General features: G+C 39.5%; 1 protein-coding gene across 27 annotated transcripts in view; it reads left to right on the top strand.

The window, feature by feature from the left end:
• The window catches only part of EYA1 (EYA transcriptional coactivator and phosphatase 1), a 246,731-nt gene extending 231,878 nt beyond the window's left edge, over nucleotides 1–14,853 (top strand). For all 27 annotated transcript variants that reach the window (XM_065582146.1, XM_065582152.1, XM_065582150.1 and 24 more), the window contains 2 exons: nucleotides 2,640–2,740; nucleotides 12,400–14,853. In XM_065582146.1, the coding sequence (XP_065438218.1) occupies nucleotides 2,640–2,740; nucleotides 12,400–12,480 (182 nt within the window). In that variant the 3' untranslated portion in view covers nucleotides 12,481–14,853. The remainder of the gene's footprint in view (nucleotides 1–2,639; nucleotides 2,741–12,399) is intronic.
• The last annotated feature ends 441 nt before the right edge of the window (nucleotides 14,854–15,294 follow it).

The raw sequence follows: 15,294 nt of genomic DNA, 5'->3' as shown, positions 1-15,294 counted from the left end.
TTGAGGTATCATCAAACAAGTACAACCCATACTCAATGGGGACTCCATCCTGGAAGAAATATTTCCTGAACCCATTCTTCTGGCCGCCAAACTACCTCCCAACCTCTCCAAGTTCATTATCAGAAGCAAGCTCCCCACAGAACCAGGACACATCGGCCCAAAGCAGTACCAGACCCTGCCAGAACAACAGATGCAAAACCTGGAGACCTATCTCCACAGCAACAATGAACAACATCCTCCATAACACACCTCTCAATGTCCTTGGGTCCTATGCATATCACAGCATACGGTGTATCTCATCCAGTGCACTAAATGCCCCAATAACAATAACAATCACTACGCTCTTTGAATGAACTCATGCAGGAAAATGATAAAAGACAAAAACACCACATCACCTGTGGGTGAACACTTTTCACAGAGCAATCACTCTATATAGCTGACCTATCAATCCTCATTCTCAAAAGAAACGTGCACAAAACTTTCAGAAGACTAGCCTGGGAGCTTAAATTCATAACTTTGCTAGACACACAAAATCATTGACTGAATAGACACACTGGATCTATGGCTTATTACAGCAATCTATAACCCACTACATGGGCAGCACTTGAGCCCCCTCCCCACCCCCCTTTGGGGAGGCTAGCCATGCAGTCCCACTCCTTCTGCCCCAGGCCCCGCCCCTACCATCCCTCAGAGCCCTCCAGCCACAGCTGAGCTCTCACCTCCCACTGGCTTGGTGGAGCCAGGGCTTGGTTTAAGGGAGGCTTAGCCTCCTCTGGTCTATTATACCCACCACCCATGACCCACTAACAATTCCCCCAGCTGTCTTCCTCCCCCACACACACTTCCTTTCCTCCCTGTGACTGGAGGCCACTTCACCTTAAGTGGGCTCTTGAAATATGTGTTAACTACTTATGCTAGACAATCTGTTCCACCTTGTATTTAGCTATGACACTCTTGAGTATGCTTCACAGACCTGAAGAGAAGCTCTGTGTAAACAGGAAAACTTCTCTGTTGCCAACAGAAGTTGGTCCAATAAAAGATATTACCTCACCCACTTTGTCTCTAATATTCTGGGACCAACACATTTATACCACCACTGCATGGTACCAGATAGTAAGATGCACTGTAGTTTTTTCACTTGGCTGGGACATCCATATTACTAGCTCAGATTAGCCCTAAATGGTCAGTTATATGAGCACTTTTTCGTTATAATCTGAGAACAGGCATCAGTAATACAATGAAACTCGTATTAAGCAACTATTCAAGGACCACCAAAATGTGGTTGGGAATGGATTTTTTTTATTAAAGGTGGCTAAAAATTTCATGTACAAAATTGAAAGCAATCCCAGAAAAGATGAAATCCTATTTCCTGGGTACCCAAAGTTGTTGTCTTGTTTGTGGAACACTGACAATAATAAATTCTTCCAATTTGAATACTTGAAATACAAATCCTTAGTAAAAACATATTTTAATATACCAAAATTCACTTGTTTCGAAAACACTAATCTATGCTTTAGACATACTGTACGTGGGGAAAAAATTGCAAAATTAAACCTAAATTGTGAAGAACTAAAATGATCTTTTAAAATGAAAGCACTTAGGCAATCTTGACTAATGACATCACAATGTACTTTGTCTGGATTTCCAGTACCAAACTTAAGACAATGCACAGAACTATGAAGAGTGCAGAGTTTCCTGTTCACTAACATTGGACCCAGTCTTGGATTGGGATTCATTAGCATAAGCCTTTGCAGAGATCCCACTGAAGTAAGGAGTTGTGCTTATATTAAGTAACCACTCAGTGGATAAACAAAAAAGGTTGTCTCCTGAGGGAGATGCTCCCTTTTAATTAAAGGTGGCTGAGAATTTCATGTACAAAGTTGAAAGCAATCCAATGAAATCCAATGGAGGATCAGGTCCCTTGTCTTTACAGATGTATGACTTATGGACATTTAAGTCCAAAGCATTATTCAGGAGGCTGGCTACAGACAAACAGTGCAAAATTCCCCATTCAGAAGGGAACTCTCTGCAGTCATGAGTGTGTCATGGTGTGGGGCTTGCGCTTGCTTGCCATAGGGAGTGGGCAGGTGGTGGGTAGACTTCTGCTTTGCTATGTCTATTCTCTACAAATATACGCTCTGTTAAAAGACCCTAAGTAGATCTTACAGCTGACTGTCAGCAGCTCTAACTGGTGTCAGGAGCCATGTCTCCGACACTCTGCTCTCACACCTATGCTGAGCACAGAATTGATGCAGGAGAGATTCTGCTCTGTAATCTCTCAGTGAGGGTAATATTACATTGCAAGCGCTTGGGGATATCTTGGATGGGTGCTTAATGAATGTGGTTTCATTATGTTCTCTCACCAGCTGTCATGTCCATAAAAAGCAACAGAGGGTCCTGTGGCACCTTTAAGACTAACAAAAGTATTGGAGCATAAGCTTTCGTGGGTGAATGCCCACTTCATCATGCGTCTGATGAAGTGGTCATTCACCCACAAAAGCTTATGCTCCAATACTTCCGTTAGTCTTAAAGGTGTCACAGGACCCTCTGTTGCTTTTTACAGATTCAGACTAACACGGCTACTCCTCTGTTACTTGTCATGTCCATCTCATCCTTAATAGTTTAAATTTCTTTTTCAGGAAAAGAAAGTTGTTTTGAGCGAATAATTCAAAGATTTGGAAGAAAAGTAGTGTATGTTGTTATAGGTGATGGTGTGGAAGAAGAACAAGGAGCAAAAAAGGTAGTAATTCTTTTTCAGTGCAGTTTTATTTCAAATGTTTGAAAGTAAAGATGTGCGTTTTCTCACACCTGGGATTGTATGCATTGGGGGTTGATTCTGATCTCGGATCTATTCTAGTTGGGTCTTGGCTATTGCTGTCCTCCAAAAGATGCATTAGGATAGCTATGTATATCTAATATATCTGTATGAAAGATGTTAAGTATGGATTCTGGTTTGACTAAAACTGATAATTCCACTTTTCTAAATGGCATCCCCTAATGCCATGAAATATAATAAACTTAAGCACAGCTATTACAATTTGTGTTGTTCATATACATTGCATTGTTTTGTGAATTTTACACCTTGAAAGAGTATCTGAGAAATGGAACACATACATTAATGTTGACCTCAGCGTGTGTCAGCCTGTACATAAATTGGGAGCCTGCATTTTTGGCCAAATATTGGTTATTTCTTACTATTCTAATCCCTGTTGCTTTAGCTCTGGCAGAAGATGCAGTTGAGTCTCTGCTTACATGTTTTTTCCTTCCCCCATTAGGAAGGGGGAATATCACTGTCTCTTCTCTTGCAATGTGGAGTGGGCATCTCAAAAAGCAGTACTTTACATCTTACTGCTAGGAGTTACTACTGAATATGTCAATCTAACAGAGTGCAGGGGGAGAGGGCCTGGTCTGAGGCCTTTGACTGAAACCATAGAACATTATCCTAGCAAGTACAAAGAGAAGAAAAAATGGGAGCAAAGAAGCTTATCTTGCCTCATTTTTCTTGTAAATTGCCTTTCCATACGCACTCTCTTTCCCAATTTAAGATGAAAATCCTAGTGGCGATACTATATCTTTCTAGGAACCATTTTTCAAAGCTTTCTGAATGGAGAGATTAAACTAATTACTCCACATGGCAATTTTACAAGATGTGACACTAAATGGTTTTGCAACATGAAATACCGACTTGCATCCCTCTGAAACTTTCTGTGTAGTTTCCCATCTTGTTACATCACTTTGCGAACTTGTCAGTTTCATGTGTCCCTTTGGCACACTAAAGTGAACAAATTCCTCCTTTCTCCCTTTAGAAATGACTTTAATCTTTGCAGAGAAGTGTTCTGCTGTAAATGATTACATTTTAACAGCTACATTTAAGATCAGGAAAAGCTGTTGTCTTTGTTCCTTTCTATTGCTCAGCGAAATAGTATTCCATGTAACAGTGACAAAAGTACTTCTTTCAGTAACACCTAATTCAGCAGTTTTTAACTGGAAACACCGTGCAGGAAGGCCTAACTAAGAAAGCCTTTCCATTTGTTAAATGAACAGGTAGTAGAGAAAGTTCCCTCGGAGCATTTGTTCCATGTGTTCTTTGTTGCTGGAAGGAATGTTCAGATTTGGAGAATGTAGGAGGTTGAGGATCTACATTCTTTGCTCCAGAGTGAGATTGTGACTCCAAGTTACAATCTCTCTGCCAGATTCCCTGCTGCTCTGGGAAGGGGGTAAACTTCACCTGGTCCAATGTACACTCCCTGGTGCATTGGCACAGCTAAGATGGCTGCCCCGTTGTGGGGGCAGAGCTAAGGTGCCACCTGTTCAGCCCGCCTGTGTAAATTGGGAGCACAGTGGCTCCACAAAGTTTATCCATGTTTTGGTAACCAGGACAAGTAGATGAGGTGGGTGCCTTGCACTCCATTATGCCCCAGAGCCACTGTGCTAACTAGACCACAATTTGACCGAAAATGATTAGATACATGAATGATAAACACAGTGAAAAACTGTTCAGCTCTGAAGAATTATATACATCAGCACATTTTAGCAATACTAGAAGCACTAAACATTTGAGTACATATTTGTATTCAGATATATTATGCTTAAATAAGGGGAGATAAAACTCTATTATACTATAAAAACACTTAACCTTCCACACAGAGAAGCACCAACAAAATGGTAGAAGGTTTATAATGATATAAATAAAAACTTGACAAAAATGGTGTAACTATGAAGACACCTATTAGAGTATCCTACTCCTCCACTTAACTTTTTACCGCATTCCATCCTACCTTCCCACCAATAATCTGTGTGTTTGTGAGTTTCTCAGGGCAGGGACAGTCTTTTTATTATCCCAATGTCAGGTAGCATTCCATGCCTTGGCCCATGATTGAAGGCCCCTACATAGTACTGCTCAATAATAAATATAAACTTTCTATAGACCAGGGTTCTTTTCTTTTTTCTTGTTTGTAAAGCATTTAGCACTCCAGTGGTGCTGTATAATGAACAATATTGTTTTATTCACAGAGACCTCTAAAGTAGCCAACCTATGTACTTCACAGATTTTTATTTTCTGTTCTAGTACTGAACAGTGATGAACTTCCAGATTAGTGAGTGAGAAAATGAGGGTCTGTATTAAAAACCACTTCACTAACAGACCTGTTGCTTCATCGTAGAAGGGTGGTAAAATGTTCCTACAAACATAGGTGCTGGCTGGAACTAGGGGTGCTGCCGACCCCCTGGCTTGAAGTGGTTTCCATCATATACAGGATTTACAGTTTGGTTCAATGGCTCTCAGCACCCCAACTATACAAATTGTTCCAGCACCCCTGCCTACAAGTCCTTTATTTACTGAAAATGCTAGTTCAGTACAGGTGATGGATCTAAAATAAATTCTTGTAATTATTATAAAGCTGAGTCAATAAATACAGTTCTTTTTAAAAAGATTTTCACAATCCACATTTTTTCACTTTTCCTTTTGATTGATGAAAATAAGTGTGATACACTAAGGACACTGCACCCTCTTATATTTCACTTAGCACTGGATAAGTCATGGTATTGTCACCTTTCCCTAAACCATTATTTCCTGAAAACTCATTTTTATAAGACAGTTGAAATACTCAGGCCTTCACGTTCATAGTACAGACCAAGGAGCAATAGTAAATTGTGGAGCCTTCTCTGGATCAATTCACAGAACACTTGATGTAATTAGGATTTTAGAGTTCAAGGTCATGCCACATGAAGGTTGCTGTCTTCCTACATCTGAAGGCTGCTAGAGTCACATAGTAGATACCAAAATAAGGTGACACCGGTAGGCTTTTTTGCAAGAAAACCTGCTGTATTGTCACAGCCACTATCACCAAAACTCCATTTTTGGTACCACAGGCACTGTTCTTTAGGTTATACATTATACATTTGGAAGCAAATCTGCAAAATATTCTTATTGAAGGTAGAAAACTGTCTTTCAGCCCAAAGGATCCCTCAAAAAGATTTTCACTAAGTGCATATAGCAATCAGGGGAAGGAAGAATGCCATGTGGATAAGACATTAGACTTGAATTCAGGATATCTGGGTTCAATCTGTTCTTCCACAGATTTCCTGAGAGACCTTGGAGAAGTCACTTAATATCTCTGTTCCTCAGTCAGTTCTCTATCTGTAAAATGGCAATAATGCTTCTCCACCTCACAGGGGAGATGTGAGAATAAATTCATTAATATTTGTGATTCATCATATACTATAATGATGGGTATTCAACATAGCCACTATGTAATAACTCAGAGCACGCTACACATTTTTATTTCAGGACAGGAAGTGAAGAAGATTTAGGTCCTATAATTTGTCAGAAAACTGGCACCTACAACAGCACAGTATATCTTAGCACAGTGCAGGGATCTTAGCTAAGTACTTATTCACGTGCTATATCACTTCTTCCAGCATCTAAGGAAAAGTCTCTACTAGGTATTGACCAGTTCCTAATCTGCTGAGTGAGGTCTAACTGAACCACAGCACAAGGTGGCATGACTGAAGGCACAAATGTGTGGGCTTTTTATTCATATTCCCTACAAAATCCCAGGTATAAATTTCTTTGTCATGAGCAAATACTTCTTTCAGGAAACTGAGATGTCATTTACAATTTGCCCTTCAGTGCTATGCAATCGAAAAATGGTGTTTTGCAAAAATATTTGAAATAACAAGATTTTTCACTTTGTTCAAAATTGTTACTTTTTTGTTTGTTTTGTACTTGATAGAAAAAATTGAGTTTATTTCTTGTTTCAAAAAAGGAAAATTCCCCCCTTTTTTAATATTTCCTACATAAAAAGTGAATTGGATTTTACTCAGAATGTCAAAATGAAAATTTTTGAAAATTTTGTCAACATTTTTTGTTTCAAAGGTTCATCACAAAATTGAAACATTTTGAAAAAACGATTTTCTTCAGCAAATAATTATCAGGCTACCATTTTTTTATTTCAAAAGCTTTGTTGAAAAAATTACAACAAGCTCTATTGCATAATATATAGTTTTAATAGGCAAAATGTTCAGACTTACAAATATTATGGAAATCTCATTTTGACCATTGAAATAATAATAGAGGTACATAGAATCATAGAATTGTCAGACTGGAAGGGACCTCGAGAGGTCTTCTAGTCCAGTGCCCTGCACTCAGGGCTGGACTAAATATTATCTAGACCATTCCTGACAGGTGTTTGCCTAAGCTGCTCTTAAAAATCTCCAAGTACAGAGATTCCACAACCTCCGTAGGCAATTTATTCCAATGCTTAACTACCCTGACAGTTAAGAAGTATTTCCTAATGTCCAACCTAAAGCGCCCTTGCTGCAATTTAAGTCCATTGCTTCTTGTCCTATCCTCGGAGTTAAGGAAAAAACATTTTCACACTCATCCTTTTAGCAATCATTTGTCCTTATTGAATTTCTTCCAATTTACTTAAGACCTTTTCTCCAGTTTGTCCAGATCATTTTGAATTTCAATCCCGTCCTCCATAGCAGTTGCAACCCCTCTCATCTTGGCATCGGCCACAGACTTTATAAGTGTACTCTCTCTGCCATTATCTAAATCATTGATGAAGATGTTGTACAGAACTGGACCCAGGACCAATATCTGCAGGACCCCACTGAATATGCTTTTCCAGCTTGACTGTGAACCACTGATGATTACTCTCCGGAAATGGTTTTCCAACCAATTATGAACCCACCTTATAGTAGCTCCAGTTGTATTTACCTAGTTTGTTTTATGAGAAGGTCATGTGAGACAGTATCAAAAGCCTTACTAACGTCAAGCTATACCACATCTACTGCTTCCCCCCATCCACAAGGCTTGTTACCCTGTCAAAGAAAGCTATTAGGTTTGTTTGACAATATTTGTTCTTGACAAATCCATGCTGACTGTTACTTATCACCTTGTTATCTTTTAGGTGTCTGCAAATTGATTGCTTGATAATTTGCTCCATAATCTTTACATGTTACGCTAGTCAATAATTACATTTACTGTATTCCACTTTTTTATTAGATATTAATGCAGTCCAGTTACACTCACTGCCATTAGGCAAAGCATTTGGATTTGCCATCCAACAGTATGTGAGGTATTCCCATTTCTCAATATGCTTAGAATAGAAAATACCTGAAATGTATGAGATTCCACTGTGTAGTAACTGCTAGCAAAAGCTTACTTTTTAAAGGCAATGTCTGTCAAATACCTATGAAAATAAACCAATGAAAGCCCTGCCTTCCAGGTTATCCAATGAAAAAAGCAAATGCTTTGAGGCTGGGTCCCAGAGCTGTGTTGCTATTTTCAGCAAGTTGGATTTGTCATTATCTGCCCATTTTATAGAGGTTTGCTAATCTGGGAGTGTTCTCTGTGGTAGATTATTATTATGCATGTTTGGCTTGTAGGGTATATACTACCAAAAGATGAAGGTGCATAGATAGATTTCTACAATAACTTATGTTACCTTATTTAAGGTGAAAATCATTCTTTTTTTGTGTTTTTGGACCACGGCAAGATTACACACACACATGCACGCACGCAGTATAAAATGTATACCATTGATCTTGCCAGGTCAGGCCTGTTAACAAAATTCCAGTGTAAATTGACATATGCTTGCAGCTATAGCATTCTTGGCATGTTTCCATTGTTGGCAATGTAAACCAGGGGCCCTTTTGGCCTACATACAGAAGGCTTGAACATAATTATAATGCCTAGCATTTACATAACTCTTTTTCATAGGCCCTTTCAAGCATAATTAATCCTCACAATACTCCTGTCAGAGACATAAGTAGAATTATCCCTGCTTTACAGATAGGGAAACTAAGGCAAAGAGAATTTAAATGATTTTTCCAAGACCAGTCAGTAGCCCAGAAATAGCCCCCCTGGAGATTTTGGTCCTGAATCACACCCCAGACTACAGAGAATAATCCATAACCTATACTGCACATGGGCAGTACTGTGATTGTTGGAGCTTCATGGAGGTGTGCCTAGTGACTGGGGGTGGGGGGGGGGTTCTTTTTTAATGTAGAACAGGGTTAGTAGGGGGAGCCCAGGCCCTCCCACTCCCCTGGGCACTTGTCCAGGGCCCTGTGTGGGTTAGCAAAGACTAGAAACCCTAAGGTCATTTTACGGCTGTCCGTCCTGGGCCACCTCCAACATCCCACTCTGTGGTCCAAGCTTCTGAGCTGTCTGCCTTCCTTTTAAGCTCCACCTCCATCTGGAGCATGCTTTGCAGGTGTGGCAGGGTGGAATCGTCTGGGTCTAGAGTTGTTCTTTAATCACTTCAGCCCTATTTTATAGTTTATACACCCCGTCACAAGTACAAAGGAGTAATAGTGACTTAATTTATTAAATAGTTTGACACAAATTCTTTAGCTGCTCCACATATCTGATGAGTACCCAGCATGACAGTAGGGGGTATTACTTGGGAGGCAGTATGATCTTGGAGGCTGACCATGGAGCTAAGAGCCAGGAACACCTGACTATAATCCTGCCTGTGACATTCATTCATTTCTCTTTGACTCTTGACTTCTTAGTAAATAGCAAGGTGTTTTCTACCATGTCAGTCACCATGCACCATGCACCATGTACATTGTTTGCTCATCTTTCCCTGGCATAATTCAGTGGGGAGACCTGGTGGCATGCATGATTCAAAAAGAGAAGCAGGGGACTGAGGTTCCTGGCTGGCCAATCAGAGAAGAAGGAGAAGTGGTGCTTAGCACCAGACAGGGAGCTACTTCCTGGATCCCAATAGGACCAGACAGGGAGCACTTCTGGAAGAAGAGCCAGATGGGGACTAGGGAGAACTGCAGCAGCTCAGGCGAGGTGCAAAAACAAATGAGTGAAAATGCAGCCAGCTCAACTAGAACAGCATAAACCTGATGTGAACATAAACACTTCTGCCTTGGACATTGTTTGGCACCAACAATGTGTTCGGTATCGTGCAAGACATACGGTGTTGATAGGTCCTGCTACAAAGATCTTGCTGTCTAAGTAAAATAGACACAGAGAAGCCAAGATACACTGGGAAGCCCAGATTGAATAATTAGCAACTTTTTTCCCCGAACCTTACTGTTGACTCATTTTGTGTCATTAGGAGGGATTTGGATGAAAGTGTGAGAAGAGAAATGGCTTTGCAGACCAGAAGAGGGAGGTTATTGCATGCATATGGGGTAATGTGGAAATCGGCATTGAGACAGTCATTTGGAAATGGATGAGCAGGACATCTGGCTGTCATTGCTGATGGATCTTGGCATGGAGATGACACAATGCAAATCTAGGTTGAAGATCTAGGGATTTTCTGTCCTCTAGTTAGTTGACCATTTAGCCCTTCTCTGAGGAAAGGGCTAGTGTTTCTAGATCTCTTAGAAGAAGGCTAAGCATATACTTGAGCTTTGCCACGCTTCTCTGGATTCTGCTCCCGAAATACCTTAAAGTACCCTAGTGCCTCTGCAAATCACTAGCTCATGGCTCATTCGTTGCTCTTCAGGTTGAAGTGCAGTTAGCTCTTTTTCAAGGCTTTGTGACAATCTGAAAAAGATAGAGTTCCCCTCTGCCTTTCCATCAGGGCTTCTTCAAAGATTTTGTTTTTCTTCTTATAAAGCTCACCTGCTCTGTATTACAACATTCTGTGGAAGCTGGCTGCCTGTGTTTGCTCCCTACTTTAGCCCTACACTCATTTCTCAATCTTCAGCTACCCCAGGGCTCCCTGATGTTCCTTTGCCAGTTAATTAACACTCTCCAACAAGGTTCTGCTGCAGCATGGTATTTCACTGGATAGTGGGGCAATGGTTGCTTGTTTTCAGTCTCCTCAACAGGCAATATGAGTTGTTTCTTGAGGCTGGGATTTTCAAAAGAGCCAATGTAAATTTGGCACTCCCATTTATTTTCAAAGAGATTTACACGCCTACCTATCTTAAGCTCCTTATTTTTCCAGTTTTATTTTTTTCAGTCCAACACAGATCACCATGATGTTATTACCAGGCTTGCAACGAAATTCTTCCACAGTTATTCATTGCTTACACAGTGGTTTACACAAAACTCTCCAGACAAAGAACAAATTATGGACCCATTTTGGGGATCTTACCATCTAAATTGCATAGAGTAACATATTAATGGCTTACAATAAACAAGGGACTAGAGAGAGTGTAAGGGATCTCTAAGGTTTCAAGACTGATGTATAGCTAGACATCTTGTAAATTAGGAGAAGTGGCCAGAATGAAAGCCAGAGAGAAGATGCATTGTAAGGATAACCATAGGTAAAATCCTGGTTTTGCCATTGACTTCGTTAGGACCAGGATTTCACCCATGAACTTTTGAGGAGGGATTTGAAGGAGAATAAAATTGCATGCCCCAGAAACTGTTCTTAAAGTGCCACAGAATCCCAGAAGCCATTGTAATGCCTACATTGTTCTCAGTGTGTGTGCTCAAATCAGCTGGATGTGAGTTGAACCAATGAAATATTAAACATGTTAATTGTAGCCTTGCGATTATGTGTTGCATTGAAACTATTTTCCTATGGGATTAATGGAATATTTTCTCTGACAGAGGAGATAATTCTCTTTCTTTTATTTATGAAAAACTTCTTGCTGACATTGTAGTGCCTGCTTTGCAGCTTAAGGATAGTGAGTTTTCACAATCAGATTTTTACCCTTCATGGATGATGTCATCTGCGTTTGTCCCCCTGGTATTCATGTCTTTAGTTTATTCAGGTGTCTTGCAAATATGTTCAAGATTTAGACCTAGATTTTTTTTTTTCAGCTAATGGGGAAAAAATTAAACATTCATTTTAAAATTCTCCCATATGGAAAAGCTGTTTTAAGGTCAGTGCAAACAATAACCACCATAATACAAACCACCAGGAAAAAATTATCTTCTGCGTGATTTGAATAGCATATTGATGTATTCTGAATCACTGCCAATGAGTTCTTTAACTCACCTAATAGTTTCTCAAAGACTAAACATGTTTTGACAGTGAACAAGTTTATCTTCTTTTTTTTTTTTTTTGTCAACAAGTTTCATCGTTTTTTGGTACAGCCATGTATTTCATGGGCAGGATAGAATGTTTTCCTTGTTTCTATAGAAATATATTTTGTAACAGAGAAATTTACCTAATCCCTTTTGTTAGAAAAGGGAATTTAAAAAAATTACTCTTTAAATAAGGCCTACTAATGTGATTTAAAATTAATAGATTTGATATTACTGAGAGTTCAAGTTAGAAGCACTGAGAAATATTGATGAGAAGAGAGGTTATGAATTATTATAGCTCATCTTGAGTCATGCACAGTTAGAGAGCAGCTGAATTATTGCTGTTCTCTTGCAGTGTTACCTTATTCTTGCAAAAGACAATGGGGTGGGCCTGCAGACCAGAATGCTCAGTTTTTTTGACATTGTGTTTCTTCTGTTCATAGCACGCCATGCCATTTTGGAGGATCTCAAGCCACTCTGACCTTATGGCCCTTCATCATGCCTTGGAACTGGAATACTTGTAGCAGCTTAGCAGCACTTTGAAACTCCAGAACCTCCCTTATGCCCATGGACAGTATGCCTGTGTCTTGTGTCAGCATTGGACTACAGAATTTTGTGATTTCAACATGTTGATGTACAGCTGCAATTGGTCTTAACCTTTGCCCTTTCAGTAAATGGAGGAGCATGCCTTTTTCTTCAGAACAGCTGTTGACTCTAGTATTGCGAATCCAATGAAAACAAGCCATGAGAATGTTTTAACAGCGTGTTTTACCACATTTGATACAAAAAAAAAGGTTCATACCTGTGAAGAAAGAAAGGACCTGCAAATGCTTTGTAGTTTTTAGAATCTTCAATGTGACACACACAGCTTCTTCAACACAGCAAACTTGATTGCACAATGAAGACTGAATTTTTCAAAATACCAGTGGAGTAATTTTCTTGTAAAGAAGGTTTACTTTTTTGGTTTCTCATACCCAGGGTACTCTGTACATCTTTACTTATTTATGAACAGACTGTGTTTTGACATCATATAACTGAGGATACGTATGATAAGATTAAAGGCTATTTATAAGCCTTTGTCTCATGATACAGCAAACACTTTTGATTTTAGCACATTGCAAAGTAGTTTAAAGTATGTCTAATTTAAACAAATAGGTACATCACTGAGACAATCATGTACAGGAAGAATTTTTTGTGTAAATTTGTAATAATGGATGATTCTTTTACATATTGTTTAAGTAAATGCTATTGAGAGGTAGTAATGCCTTGTTGGTGAAGTCTGAGGCAATGTGTACACAGCTATTGTGCAGTGCCTTATCAGAGTGTTGGGTATAAATATGTAGATAATGGATTTTTTAGATAAATTTGTCACGACCAAAAGCATGGATGTCAAGTGTCAATAAGGAATTTGTTGTTGTTCTTTTTCAGCTTATTTCTCTTTTTCCCCCTCAGCTATTCTGACTATAAAATGATGGTTGCCAGGTGTCCCCATTAAACACGTACACAGTGCTACACAACTTAATTGAAGAGGAGTTCCTTACTGTCTTTCATTTTCTGTTTTAATGCTAATGTATTAAATCTCCTTAAAGAATTGAATAATGAATCAAGAGACTCCTCCTATAAAAAGAAGTTAGAGAATAGAAAATACATTATACAGTGGTATTTGAGTTGGAGACTAACAAATCAAAGTTTTCATGTCAGAAAATCAAAAATTACAGCATGTGCTTTGATTTACGTGTTAGAAAAGAGTATTTTGGAAAAACTGAGCAAAACATAATTATATGCAGTGTACACACTTAACTTTTTTTTTTAATTCTCTTCCACCAGGAGTCAGATTTTCCTAGTATGTAACATCCATTGCCGGCAATGGACACAATGAAATAGTTGTCACCAGCCAAGGATGTAAAATTTCCATAGTCTCTATTAATTTCTATGATCAACGTAAATTGTGTCTGACCTATGAGTTGTGACTTTTCTAAATCTTACAGGCCATGAGCAATGTCAGTTAAACTGAATCTGACATCTTGGCCTGACTTGTACTAGTTCCATTTCCCTGATTTCTGTCTTTTCATTAAAAAGAAATCTCAGTTTTGTTGGTTCATTCTTCAAAATTTAATCCCCTTTCTGTTCTTCCCTCCCACCCCACCCCACCCCAAAAAACAACACCAGCCTTTTAAACAGCTACCTGCAAAGCACCAAAGTAGCTGCAAAGCAACACCCTCCTGTGTTGGAGGATTCATATTGCTGCTAGTTAATCATTTGTGGATTTTCCAAATTGCTTAATTATCAACTAAGGCCCCTATCTCGCTAAGACTTACACGTGTGCTTCATTTTACACATTAGGCCTTGGCTACACTCGCGGATTCACAGCGCTACCGTGGCAGCGCTGTGAAGCGCGAGTGTAGTCGCGCTGCGAGAGCTGTCTCGCAGCGCTGCAAGTACTCCACCTCTCCAAAGGGAATAGCTTGCAGCGCTGCAGGCGCTGATTACACTGGCGCTTTACAGCGCTGCACTCGCTGCGCTCGGGGGGGTGTTTTTTCACACCCCTGAGTGCAGCAAGTGCAGCGCTATGAATTGCCAGTGTAGCCAAGACCTTAGTGTGAGTAGTTCTAACAAAGTTGAGGGAATTACTCACAGTGCATAAAGTTTAAGCACATGGTGTGTAGTTCTTTTAGGATTGTGGCTATAATTCGATTTTTTTTCTTTGCTTCAAGCAAAGTAGAGAGTGACAGTTTTTTGTCTTTTCAATTTTTGTAGTCATTTTGCAGACTGAAAAAAAAACAGTTTATCTTGGCCTTATTGTACAAAAAAGTGTGTTGTGTCCACAATTGTGTACAGAATTTTTCTTCATTAACTTTGTGTTTTAAATTAATAAAATTGATTTGTGAACTAGTAAACAATTCTCTGAGACGTAAGTATTTGATTATTTTTGCCATAGGTTCGGAAGGAGGTAACACCTCTCATTTTTTTTGCTATCTCAAGAAGAAAAGATGCTCACTTGTCTATGCTACCCAGATAAGAAGCTATATAGAACAGCAACCATGCCTTGATAAAATACCTTGGCTGTAGAAGTGTAAACTAGATGGGCAGCAGCTGCTTCTCTGCTCAGTGGGTGCTAGAGAAGAACAATATAAAATAGCCCACGAGAATGGGAATCAGAGTGCACTGGCTCTTCTTTTGTTTAAACTTGTGACTGAATTTAGTCCTCATAAAAGCAAGGAACTTGGGGTCCGTTGAAGAGAGTTGAAATTGCCTGAGGCAAGCAACGTGTGGGTTACTGAACGCACGAATCACTCCTACCCCATATTTGTTGTTAGCTGCAATAGCATGGCTTTTTC

The sequence above is a fragment of the Chrysemys picta genome, chromosome 2 (genome assembly GCF_011386835.1).
Source record: "Chrysemys picta bellii isolate R12L10 chromosome 2, ASM1138683v2, whole genome shotgun sequence".
Lineage (NCBI taxonomy): Eukaryota > Metazoa > Chordata > Testudines > Emydidae > Chrysemys > Chrysemys picta.
The sequence above is the reverse complement of the archived record's forward strand: the minus strand, read 5'-3'. Positions and strand labels throughout refer to the sequence as shown.